The sequence below is a fragment of the Helicoverpa armigera genome, chromosome 1 (assembly GCF_030705265.1).
Source record: "Helicoverpa armigera isolate CAAS_96S chromosome 1, ASM3070526v1, whole genome shotgun sequence".
Taxonomy (NCBI): Eukaryota; Metazoa; Arthropoda; class Insecta; order Lepidoptera; family Noctuidae; genus Helicoverpa; species Helicoverpa armigera.
This window is the reverse complement of record NC_087120.1, coordinates 18,164,154-18,177,823: the sequence shown is the minus strand read 5'-3', so window position 1 is coordinate 18,177,823 and position 13,670 is coordinate 18,164,154. Positions and strand designations below refer to the sequence as shown.

The following is a 13,670-nucleotide window of genomic DNA, read 5'->3' as shown; positions in this document are numbered from 1 at the left end:
ACAATTTATTAACGGATCGAGCGAATAAGCCGTAGGCCGTAATTTACCTCGACATGTGAGCTGTCGGGTTTTTCGAAGCGGGAAATATGGCTCGCGTGTGGGCGCTTATTGTAATTCAATCGTTTACCTACGCGCAGAAATAGCACTAGTCTGAAATCGCCCTAAATATAGCTTTTTGATATTTTCCCGTAAACTGTTTCTGACTAAATACTTTAGTTGCGGATGCGTTGATTTTGTTATTTTATATTCGGCTCGTGTTGAAAGGTCATGTTGTGAAGTTTCGTGTGTAATGTTATTTATTTCAGCTATTTAGTTACATGTATTACTTGGACTGGACTTTGCGGAGACTATGTTAACATTACATTCTGTTAATATTCGAGAACCATTTAACATAGTTTATCAACTTGGAATTTATATTAATCCAAAGTGAATATCCTAATAGCGTCTTCGCAATGTCTTCCATTTATATTTAGTACCAATATGATTTTCAGTCTTAACTTTTATTTCATCTGCTATCATCATCAACCAGTGCTGAACATCATCTTCAAAACAATATCAGAACAATTTTCATAATGTGCAATTTTCAGCCACTCTTCAAGATCTAAGTACTGTAATATAACCATCTCCATCCTTGTTGGCAGGACTACCACCCTGACGAAATCGGAGCGCAAGAAGGGATCCACTGGCACCATGAAACCGATGTCGGCTCATGATGAGAAGACCTTGAACACTGCTGTCGCCCTGGCTAATGAAATCACTGCTAAGTAAGTAGTGCGGGACACATTAGGGTATCAGGATTTAAAGCTTGTAGTTAAGGGTGCATCTACACGGTGCATGTTGAGGCACATGCGCAGGTAACAGCCATTTTAAAAACGTGCGGGTCCAGCGACAAGCGCATGTACCAAAGCAAAATACTCAACCGCGTGCTCTTATCACTTGTTGTTAACATGCAACCTAAATGAAAATCACTACAAAAACTAACTACTTTCGCTTTTCAAGGTTACTATTTAAATACCTGTCCGATGACCAGTAATCATTTTCAATAATTACAGTCCGATATTATGTTCGCAGAGTATAATTTGTTTTCTAATTACTAGGAATATTAATTCCATAGTGTTTAAAATTGAATTTGCTACGTAATAATTAATACTGCATACATAATTCTCACAGCAATTAATTTTCCCAATGTGAGGTGCACCATTTAACTACCTTTACATATAACGATAATTAAACCATAACCAGTATTCAAATTGCCGAATCGATATATTGAATAGATTTATTGAATTTCTTGAAATAATATAATAATTTCAAGGTAACCATGGAAACCAATTTTGGGTCAAGTTCAAAACTGGGCTTACTTAATGAGTTTCAGAACCCTAACTTTAAAATGCACATTTCCATAATTTGCGGGAACTAGAGCTTATTTTATTGTCTTAGGTCCATGAGCGATCTGGATGGAGACAAGAAACTCCCGCATTCACCCAACGAGCGTTCGAAGTTTCATTTTAAGTTTCCGCTGTCTCTCCATCACGGACATGGCCATGATGCTGAGAAGGATTCCTCGGCTGGTAAGTTACTCCTTTTTATGTCCCTTACAGCTAATTTTTGTCAACAAGAAGAATGCGTGGTGAAGTAAATCTGCTGTTTATGTTATGTTGGAACTTGCAATAGAGGTTGAGCAGGTTATTTAGGACTGTTTCCGATATAACTCAAACTGTCCCTAAGTGAGTCTTTTTGGGGTTGCCTACCATTATATAGGTGATTTTAGATGAGTTTTTCTTTGCGTTTACGGTCGTTCTGAGATATGAGAAATGGAAGTCATTTACACGCGTGTGACTAATTCTTACATATCTCGTTATATTTTACGGTACAGAACAATTGTTGCGTTTGCGTTGCATATTCCGATATATTCGCCTGAATAGTTAATGACGAGTTTTAGATAGCTGGCGCTTACACGAGCGTGTTGGCGACTTGCGCTTACACCAGTTTATAACTGTCCCGCACTTATATACTTACTCGCGCGTTACCATATTATCTTGTTATATTTCACAATGAAATCGTCGCGTTTACACTTATATTTATATTGCAATATATTTGCTCGAGTAGGTAAAAGTGAGGAATAGATGGCTCGCGCTTACACGAGCTTATTAAGGGCTCGCACTAATTCAGATACACGCGCGTTTCGTGTTATCTCGTTACTTTTCACGCTTCAATAATATTGTAGCATTTGAGTACACTGGTATATTCTGATATATTCGCACGAATAGATATTACTGAGTTATAGATGGCTCGCTCTTACACGAGCCTATTAGCGACTTGCACTTACACCAGTTTATAAATATCTCACACTAATACACTTACTTGCGCGTTACATAAATATTATCTCGGTACAATGAAATCGTCGCATTCACACTTGCACATTCCGATATGTTCGCTTGAATAAGTAAAAATGATCAAGCTATGTATGGCTCGCGCTTACACGAGCTTATTGAGGACTCACACTAATCCACTCGCACGAGCGTTCCGTGTCATCTCGTTACGTTTTACGCATCAATGAAATTGTCGCGTTTACACTTGTAAATTATGACATATTCGCTCGAATAGCTAATCGTGAGTTATAGATGCCTCGCGCTTATACGAGCCTATTAGTGACTTGCGCTTACACGAGCTTCAAGTCTCTCGTACTTACACGAGCTTATAAATGCGCCCACGCCTGTATGAGTTTCCGTATGTGGAAAAAGACGTGACTTTAACGTGATGTAGACGTGAAGTAAGAATAAAACCGGTGATCTATATTAAGCTACTCTAATCTGATTCCTAAATCTTTATACCGGGTAACTTGATAGTTCATAGTTAGACTGGTTGTGAGGCTTCTCATAAAATGATAGGGACTAAACACAATTTGTCTTCCGAGGTACCAAGGTTTTACCAATCCACGTGCCGAAAGGCTTAGGCCCTCTTTATACCTGGTAACCTTTGATAGAGATACCTTACTACTACTTAAATTATACTTTAAATAACATTCAATTTCCTATAAGCCTTAGAGACCTTCAATTACCAATAAGAAAGTAATATCAGCATTTATCGATGCATATTATTTTGCTTCGATGCAATTGGCGTATTAAAGGTACTCGTGTTACTTACTACTTACGCTATATTGCATCCTGAATGCAGTAATATCAAGGCCTCTTCCTAAGGCCATGTTGTCAATACAGGATAAATTACATTTCAATAGAAATATATATACCTGTAGGAAAATTGTTTAGCTTATTGCAGTTTCAAGTTCAATATAAATGAGTGCTCGTTATGTTCCGTCTTACATGTAAAGGTCTTATCAATTTCCAATGCAATATTTTCTATAAGGATTCACTTAAGGACTAATGATGTACTTTCAAATGGTTGAATAGAAATGTTTATTACTTGAATAGAAATGTTTAGAGCCCCTTTTCAATTTGTACGATTATAGGATGTTCTTGTTTGTAGTTTCAGTCAATAATTTGTTTGATAGCAGATATAACTCGAAGGAATGTTAGGTACGTATGAGATGACGGCAGATAGAGTATGGAAGGAGAAAACATGTTGCGCCGATCCCAAATTAAATTAGGCAGGATGATTTTGATTAAACGAGGTTTAGTAAATATTTGTTTTTTGTCTTTAGCTCGTGAGCGCCGCAATTTTTCTGAGGAAGCTAACAGCGTTCCTGATATCCAGGTAAGACTTGTGTCTTTTATTTTTTTTAATTTTAATTATTTTTTTAATTTTTTTTTTTAATTTTTATAGTAAATAAAGTACCTTTCACAATTTATCAAAAGATTATTTTCGTGTTTCATTTTTACCCCTAATAGTAGATGTCGTTTATAATGTTGAGTATTGGGTATAGTTTACTTTAGCTATGCTTTAGTCTACATACATGGTTTTCACTTATATTTTATTACGTTTTAAGCACATCAAGCTAGTCCAATTAGATTGTTTTTCCCAATCAACATTGAACTTTATTATTTAGAGATAAGGTTAAAAAAATATATAATTGATTGATCTTATTTACAATACCTAACAAAAGTACCCTTTGTTAACAAAATCTTGATAACAAAAGTAAGAGCTAATCTAATTAGCCTAGTTTCAATAAATCATTGACTTTGACTTTACTTTAAAAAAAAAAAAACAAACTTTAACTTTGACAATTTTAGTAGCTTGATGTGCTTTCTCTACAAATGAATCATCATACCTGTCGTTCCCCAGTCCACCATAACTGAAGAATCAAAGATGGCTTACACGAGCCTCATCGAAGAGCCGACTCCTTCCACGTCGCTGATGACTCACATTGCCAAGGAGACCAGTGGCATTCTGAAGCCGGCTACTATCCCGAAGCCAGCTCGTGCTACTCACGTGCAGTTCCGCTCTCTGCAGGCCAATTCGCCTAGCAAGGCCCGGTAAGTTAATAGGGATAGTTAGATAATACACACTTGCCGTCTTACCACAAAAACTTTTAAACGTCAGTTTATGCCTTGTCTAAAAAAATGTCAAATTTATGACGTTGACATATGGTTCATTTTGCAGCCAAAATTTTATTAGACAAGTGTAAAACAGGGGTTAAAGTTTTTGTAGTAAAGCCCTTGACGTTTAGTAAAAGTTAAAGGAATATTTTTTTTGTATGTTGTGATGAATATTTTTTTGATGAATTTTTAGTTGGTTATTTGGATTAGATGACGGGTTTTCGTACTTCGTCCTTGTGTTAGAATATAACTATTGAAGTAAAGACATTTTAGATATTTAACTTAATACATAACTAACTTGTAATACGCAACAAGTGTTAGTAATCCTAAAATTATTTGAAAATAGTACGGAGTTTCGAAAAGAAATTAAGGACAATTTTGAAGTTTCAATAAAGAATATTATTCATGTTTTGTTATACCTGATTTGTTTCAGAAGCTTTGCTGCTGCTGACGCTGCTCAGCCTGATGCTGCTAGCGGCGTAAGTATATAACATTATAACTACTTCAATATGTTGACCCTTCTATAATAAATACCCCATAGATATAGTTAGTATAAGTAATAAAGAAAAACTTGTGAATATTTATTTAACCCCTCCCACATTCGCTAACCCTCTATTATAATTACCCATGTGCACGTCTTAACCAATTAAATAATAATAAACGACAATCAATAAATTTGAAACAGAATGTGCTGCCATTGCCTCCTCGAACCACAAAGCCGAAGCTAATTGACAAACCTCGACACATCAGGAAGTACCCACTAAAACTACTAGATAAGCCAAAACCAGAAAATGAACCAGTCAGCGAAACGAAGAGCGTTATTCTATACCAGAATACCAAGAACCCAGAAGTTAAAGAAGAAATAAAGCCAGTTGAGGCAGAAACTGCTGAGGATGAGGTCGATTCGGCCCCCAAAGTTGATACAAACCCTTTCAATGTCGCCGGTCCAAGCAATCCCTTCGCTTGCTTCTATGACAATGACGACGAAAGCGATACAGGGTTACCTCTTAACTCTGAGAGCGAATCAGAAAGCGGGGACGAAAGCAACAACGCTTTAGTAAAAGGTGATATATCTAAAATACTTATATGACTAATACGATGAAGTCTTCCTAGCCGATTCGGCCACGGTGGCTGTTCTCATATAAAGAGATCAGCCAACTGCGCAGGACATATAACAGTGCACGAGCATTTGCGCACAGGTGCACTCACTATTCCTTCACTCTCATAGCCCGATGGGACGGCAATCCGTCACGACCGGAAAGAGATCAGGCGCAGAACATTTACGTGCTCTCAGATGCACGGGTGTAGCAATCACCAATTTCCAGGCTCCAGGCTGCTTTGTGAAAGTTTCTAAAACCCACAAAGCGATGTTAAAGAGCTCATGTATAGCAGCCGTGCTTCCGACAGCTAGACAAACGAGGCAGTAAAAAAATACTTATAATTGATGATGATGATATGGAACCCAAAGAACACTTGCATGGAATTAAAGACGTTAATCATTACAGACTGTAAAGACCACGTGTCAGTAGAAGATTTGTTGGAGTTTGCTGACCAAAAGCCTTGTGGTCGACAGCGTGGTGTCGAGTCTGATGAAGTCCGTATCATGTGCAAGGTCCTTAAACAACAGGTGCATACATAATGTATTTGACTAACAGAGAATGATAATAATATTGCACGATATTCCTAAAAACTTGAACCTGATGACATTTTGAAAATGCTTGTCCTACTAACAAAATTGATTGCACCTTTCTATATTATGGTGGGTTCTCTATTCCTGTCCTGATCGAATTCTTGGGAATTTTCCTACTTATTGATATTTTCAGTTGGATCCTGGAGGATGGAGGTATAAATAACTGCTGGGATTGCATGGCATATATTATAATTATATTCTAACATGGAAATTATTTGGTACAAATATATAAGGTACAGGTATTTTTATGTGTATGTAACGAACAGTGCTTTTTAATATAGCGTAATTAACTTGTGTTAATATTGAGAGATTATTCTATTAATTATACACTAAAATATGTTGAATAGTGTTGACAACTGGCATAGTTTATGAATATTTTGGATAATTCAAGTGTTTTAGAACCAGTGACTTTAAAATTCAAACAAACTGAGTACCTATAAAATATTTTAATTAATAAAATTACCTTTGTCGTAGAGCTTCATAATTATAAGTGCATACATATTATGCACTTATTTGCTGAAATAGTTGACTTAGATTAGATTAGAATTAGTTGCCAGTTTGTTTTATTTCCACTAGATTTTTCCTATTATGATTTAATTCTCATTTATTTATTTTATGTTCACTAACCTTTTATCAGCATGTAATGTAGTATTGCTTACTAATTTATTTTAACCCACTACTGATTTCATTTCATTTCTCTGTGTTTTTTCATTTTCAACTCTAACTTTATACAAATAATTAACAAAATTGTTTGTCAACTGCAGGCGAATCAGGCGCAATGCTTAGAAGCGTTGGATTTGAGCGGCTGGAACGTTCACAACGCGATCAAGTTAGTTCGCGTCAAGGTCTCGGTGGGGACGGACGTGTCGTTCGACAAGTGCCACGAACAACTGCAGAAAACTAACGGAGATATCGGCAAAGCTGTTGCCATGCTCGTGCCCATCGAATAACAATGTAAAAAGGATTTTAACAACGTTAAAAAAATTAATTTAAATAAATTTTAACTTTCCTGAAAATTGTTTTTGTTTCTTTTTGTGTGTCGGTACCTTATTTTTATATGTCCTCGAAAGAAGTGTCTGTTATCGTTAGATGAAATGTCACAATTACATAGTTTTGATCTTATAATTATGTATTTTCTGTGTTCTATTTTTTATTGTATTTATATGTTCTGAATTTTTATTATCGCTCGGTATTCAATACATTAAGTACACTACGTTACTTTAATGGAAATATCTTACACTTCACAAGTGAAGACCAGGCCAAACCATTCTCCGAAAAAACAGCAGACAACTTAAAATGATATTCAGAAACATGGAAAGCCGTTTGAAGAAATAGATGAAAATGCCATGATGGGTTTAAACCGGAGTTAGAAAAAATATCTGCTGTATACCTACTGAGAAATTAAAAAAAAGGACCTTGATGGTACCGCTAGAGTGCAACAACAGACAGAAATAATCTGGCCGGAATGTGCTGTTAGTGATATCATAATAGTGTGTATTATTATTTAACTTTTACAATAGAAATTAGGAGTGATTGGTTCAAAATTATTCTAATTTTACGTAGTCCATTCAAGGAATCGATTCTTTCAGCAATGTAGCATTCTCTCAAAATTCAAAATTGTAGCTATATCAGTGTTATATTTTGATCTTAATCAGATAAACGTGCTGCCGCTGCCCCCGCGCGGACCCAAGATTCCACGGCGAAAGCCTGCCTTCCGTATTAAATCGCCTGCCGGCCGTACTAGACCGCCTGCCACACCCGCGGCTGCCCGCAGAATCGTCAAGCTCACTCCCGAAGAAATGAAGGCTAAAGAGATCTTGTCTAACTACGCCGAAATAGATCACGCGGCTACGGCCAGACTGGAGCTTTATGCTGCTAGGCGCGGTCTTGCTGCCAGACCCAGCTATGCTGCTGAACGCAGCCATTCTGCTGAACCTAGCCATGTCGCTGAACCCAGCCATTCTGCTGAACCCAGCCATGACGCTGAACCCAGCCCTGTCGCTGGACCCAGCCATGCCGCTGAACGCAGCCATGCCGCTGGATGCTGGCATTTTTTGAGCAAGTCAAAGCCCGGCCAAGCTAAGGCCCAGTCAAGCCAGAGCCTAGACAAGTACGGCAAAGGGAAGAAGAAGGCCAGCGACTCTGACAGCAATGCTCTGAACAACGCGTCGCGAGCAGTTCATCTCGCAAGTAGATTTGGTACCATCATATTCTAGTTGTCAAATCACTCCACGATCATTCATTGTGCGTCATTTAGTGATGGTGGCCACTTCTAGTGACTTCTAGATCATTGTGTGTGTAGTGATGTTAACATTTTAGTTTATGGTTTACGATATACGTTTAATAACTAATTTAATACCCTGTGCAATTAGTGTAACGTAAATGTATATCGATTAAAAACGCTATCAACCATTCATAAAATTGATGTTGTTCTGTGTTTATCACCGTTGGTATCATCAGGACCGAACACGACATACGACACATACATATGTTGCTATCACAGTATTCTTAATCATTTGTTCTCTATCTTATAAGCATTTAAAAAATCTATCTTAATGGGTGAGACAGATTGGACATCTTTATCACAATCTGCGATTTCTCCTAAAAAATCCACAGGATACAAAAAAAAAAAAACATATAAGACCGGTTTCATAATTCACTCGGATTTGTAATCGTGATTAGACGAAAACGGTGCTTGAACGAGTGTTCGCGCACGCAAACGCAAATTTACGCAAATTTTATTTTCCAAGCCGGGCAGGTAAATACGCTAGTCTGAAATCGCTCTACAGTACAAGTGAAATTGACGGCTCTTAATTTTTTCAGTTTTTTATTTCATTTTTTAGCTTGTCAAAATCTAAATGATTAATTTATGCCTATTAGAAAAATGATTGCCCTCGGGATTCAAACGGATATGGAGTATTTGAAAACTTACGGCTGGTGTAACTGATACAGTATCAGTGATACTAGCTCCAATTAACCGTAAATTACCGGTTGTATCCACTTCGCAACTTCTACTATCCACCACAAAACTGCAATGTTTGCTAGAAGTAGTAAGTCATTATTTTTTTTTGCTTTATTTTAACAATTGGCCGCTTGACATTCATTAGACGATTTAGTTTTATCATTTTTAATCTAAGTGCCTAATACTGACTCCCCATAGTTTTTCGGAATCGAATGAGAGAGACTGTAGTTCTCGTCAAACTTAATGGCGGCTCGCAACCAACTTCCGAGCATAAGTACGCGCATGGCGCACACGCGTGATGTTCCGAGCCGCTATTAAACTTGGCAAAAACTATATTTGCTCTTAGCATAAACGCCTCTTGAACATAAACGTCTTCGACTATTTTTCCTACAGTACAATTGTACTTGTAACATTGTACCTTTAAAAAGTCACTGTAATATTATTATCGTAACAAAATTCTGTGTATTACACAAATAATTTTCTTTCTGAAATAACACTTACAGAGGTGAACAAAAATAGACAGCATTATTCATCATCTGCTCTTCTTTACATGCTAGACCTGGCCTCGGAGATCGGCGGGCCGCGCCACTTCAGACCGGTAAATATCTTGCATTTTAATACCCCATTAAAATAAAAAGTAATATCCTACTAAATCTTCATACATATCGTACACCTAGGTCTAAAGGTGGTTAACTCAAAAAAACTAGATTTTAGATGCATAAATGCGACCAATAAAGATGTAAAAATATGTTCTGGTTGCGTACAAAAATCGGTTTTCTATACACTTCTAGCACGCACAGGGATGGAGGAATCGGTTTTTCGCGTTTTCTAAAATGTTTTTTTGAGTCAATCCTCTTTTGATCTAGGTGTGCGGTATGTTCGTTGAATACTTAGGTACTTAACTACACACTTACAGCTCTCTTTCGTGAAAATCTGCCTTTATGATGTCAGCAATTTCAATGCATCGCGAAAGAACAATAGTGTTTTGTTTATACATTAACTCTTGCGCAGTCATTAGTACCAAACTTCACAATGGTGAAGAATTTTCACGACAGCTGTACTCAAATGCTCTGAATATTGCACCTTGATTAGGCTGCCCGTCCACGTCACGACAGATAATGGACAATTTTTTATAGGATGTTCTAAGATTTTCTGATTGACTATATGTAGAAAATGTGCGTTGCACTATTGCTATCAGTGTGTTTTATATTTTTCCTGTAAAATATCGGTCACCGATTGTCGGACTTGGGCGGTCATTTCTAAGACAAAAACTAGTTAAAGGCAATATAGGTTTCTTTTCATCATGACCCACATTAAATTTTGCTTGCTAATAATTACTTTGTGTCGCCATTTCACTAAAGTTGCCTTAACCCATTAGAAGTCACTGTACACTCGATTGAGTACAGACATATTCCTAAGTGTAAATAACAGATCTCGTAAAGTTAATGTAGTTAACCTTGTTATTTTACTTGATTGTAACACCCTTTTATGATATGGAAAATATTATGTGCGTAGAGTGTTTTTTTTTACAATACAATTTTTTTTCCCCATATTTTTCTTGTATTTTGTCTTCCAATTCCAAAATAATTAAGTACGTTTTGTTTGACCTCTAATGGGTTAGAAAAGCTTCAGCGCCCCACGTTCGCCTTCCAAAAATCCGGGACTCTCGTCCCGTGGTACTGTAGTGACATACAGATATGTTAACTGCAGATCAACGTACTCCCATTGCCGCCGCGCGCCGCTTCCAACGAGAAGCCGGTCCGCCCCGTCGCTCGCAAGCCCCTGCTGCCTCGCAGCCGCGCCTATCCTCGCCTGCGCTACGACAACGGCATGGAACTAATTGAACTTGGCATCCTCCACAACCGCCACCCAGGTCAGTAATCACCGACGTATTTATAGCTTTGAACAGGGGGGGAGGGAGTAAAGATCGCGTCTTAACATTGTAAGACCGATGATCGAGAGCTGGGTTTTTTCGGTCGTGTAGTGCCTTAGCCCTGATGCCGCAATAGGGTTGTTTCCTAGTATTCATTTAGTTAAAAATAAATAAATGCACCGAAAGTTCACAAAACTAGAAACACGATAAGCTATATCATATTATTTATAACTGACCATATATTTTTTAATTAATTTATGAAATCTTAATTTAGAGCCTATGACGTCACGCCATTAAAAACGACGAGAAGAGACCGATGACGTCATTCTCTCTGTGACAGATATATCGAAATAACCTCAGAATTAATGTTTTGTTTAAGCTTCTGTGAAGTTCTGTGTGTTAATTGCATTTAAGTGATACAACTGCTAAAGAATTATGGAGAAAGGATTTATGAAAGCTTATAGTTCCAATCTGCCAAGAGTAGACTCTTCTATGGTCGCTCAATTCTTTGCCAATAACCAAGATTTTTCAGCGGAACGTGGATGAACAGTTTATTTGGAGCACTTATGGTCGTATTTCCAGTCTCGCACAACACAAACCTTGTAGACATTCATTTAATTTAAGTTTTTTGAAAAAGCATCAAATCTTTTTGAACGTGGACACAAACATAACCTCAATATAAATAAACACAAACTTTACGTTTCTTTGCACCGTTTCATTTTTCCGCGTACACAACTCAAAACATTTGAGGTATTTTATTTTTGTGCAAATGTATAAAAATAATTTATATTTATAAAATATTATAGTTTTTGTAGCTATTTTATAAAAATACATTATAAAAATTAAGAAATCCATTAGTTGGTATGTTAGTTTTTTCTCGTTAGATGTGCTTTAAAATGTAAAGGAATGAACAGAGAACGTTGACGTCACAGTCACGTGATCTAGCGTTTTCCGAGCAATATTCTAAGAGAAATAGAAAAAAATGTAATACATAAAAAATAAAAAGATTTGAGACGAAAAATGAAAGAGAGGGTGATCTTAAAATTATTTAGAAGCTATCTAAATAGATTTCCGAAAATTGGAAACAACCCTATTGTTTAGTCTGATTATGCAGATTATGGCTTAATCCTGGACTGCTTAGATTACACTAAGTATTTGCTTTCATGCAAAGGTATATGTGTAATGTACATATGTATTCCTATATTTATAGAAAAGTAGGTGTGCTATCAAAATTATAGCTGAAAATTGCAAGTGAGCTATTATAATACGTAAAATTAAAATCCCTTGCCATGCCGTCCCGGTCTGCGTAGGCCTTAGCCTAAATCGTCTCTATTTAACTTCCCGGTCAGTCCTTGGATGGGCGACCATCTTGTATCATGCCAATACACCTAGTTAAGATATTTTAATCCTAACGTCTAGTAGTCGAATGAAAATGTATCTCAATAGCTGTTAATTGGTTTCAGAAGGCATCGAGCGCCCAATGATTCCGCATTTCAGACAGATTGTCCTGCAAGAACCCGAGAGCCTAGAGAACGGGCTCGTCGATTGCGTGTTGTAATCATCTATTTACCTTAATACTCTGAAGTGTTTTTGTAACACTTACATTTGTAAGGCCTGATTCACAGCACCGACCAAATAGCCGAGCTTTGTTTTCCGTAAAAAACGGAAAACAAACTGCAAGTAACTGTCGGCAGAGTCGGTTGCTGTATTCAAGTCAATATATTTAAAGTAATAATGTTCTTGTTACTTAACATCCATCATTTCATACTTTACCTTCATCTATAAAATATTTTATGATATATATAATAATAAATGTTTGTTTGATAAATGTTTACCCGTTATTAATAAAAAAAATATATAATCCATTTAAATTTTACATTAAATTTAAGTAGCAAAATATTAAAAAAAAACAATGTAATGTATAAATGTACATATGTTCAGAAATATGTTTAAGATGTTTAGTAATTTTTAATAGATATTATCATTCTCCATTTTCATTTCCATTGTCATTCTATAAATGTGATAATAGATATAGTTGGCATAATAAGGCTGTGCATTTATAGGTGCTAATGAAGGGTTGTGAATATAATAAAATCGTTTGACAATATTATGTCAATTGATTTATTTTATGATTTATAAATTAGTTTCCTACTCTTAACTAAATATAAACGATCTTAGTATGACTTATTATTTGAAAATTGAACGCGACCAAAAATCAATGTACATAAATCAATTGAATCATTATTTTAAGCAATAGTTTGTTTTTTAACATGTATTTTTTATACATACCTTTTTTACATAAGCCTGTTATTTGGTTACTACTCAAAAGTAAATTTTTCAGTAATGGTTTGTGTTAATATTTTCAAATTATAATTTAAAAAAATCTCCTTATGCGAGCTTATGTAAAAAGGGTATTTATGTAGTTTTTTTTTTACCTGAATGGTTGTAAATATAATTCTATCTATCCATCTATTTTTAAACTTTTTTATTGATTTATTTTGGAAAGATATAAATTATGTTTACAACCTTTTTTAATATAATTATAGATGCTTTATTTCAGGAAAGCGGGTGAGCCAAACTTGTGTGTGTAAAGTTGCAATATGCTTACACAAGTATGGCACACTCCACTTTCTTTCGATAAATAAAACATCT

At 36.1% G+C, this 13,670-nt stretch overlaps 1 protein-coding gene across 4 annotated transcripts in view; it reads left to right on the top strand.

Annotated features, from left to right (window-relative positions):
* The window catches only part of LOC110372463 (activated Cdc42 kinase-like), a 50,124-nt gene extending 37,331 nt beyond the window's left edge, over window positions 1-12,793 (top strand). Inside the window, exons 20-28 of one of the 4 annotated variants that reach the window (XR_010276890.1) lie at window positions 642-764; window positions 1,438-1,568; window positions 3,659-3,711; window positions 4,240-4,430; window positions 4,927-4,972; window positions 5,179-5,557; window positions 5,999-6,120; window positions 6,317-6,401; window positions 6,948-7,065. Coding sequence is in view for 3 of the 4 variants with exons in the window: in XM_064036654.1 (XP_063892724.1) it covers window positions 642-764; window positions 1,438-1,568; window positions 3,659-3,711; window positions 4,240-4,430; window positions 4,927-4,972; window positions 7,839-8,382; window positions 9,703-9,743; window positions 10,856-11,018; window positions 12,482-12,576 (1,387 nt within the window). In the remaining variant the exon portion in view is untranslated. Of the gene's footprint in view, window positions 1-641; window positions 765-1,437; window positions 1,569-3,658; window positions 3,712-4,239; window positions 4,431-4,926; window positions 4,973-5,178; window positions 5,558-5,998; window positions 6,121-6,316; window positions 6,402-6,947; window positions 7,192-7,838; window positions 8,383-9,702; window positions 9,744-10,855; window positions 11,019-12,481 lie in introns of those variants that run through there. The other 3 variants (XM_064036654.1, XM_064036655.1, XM_064036662.1) reach the window with 3 other exon arrangements.
* Window positions 12,794-13,670: the final 877 nt, after the last annotated feature.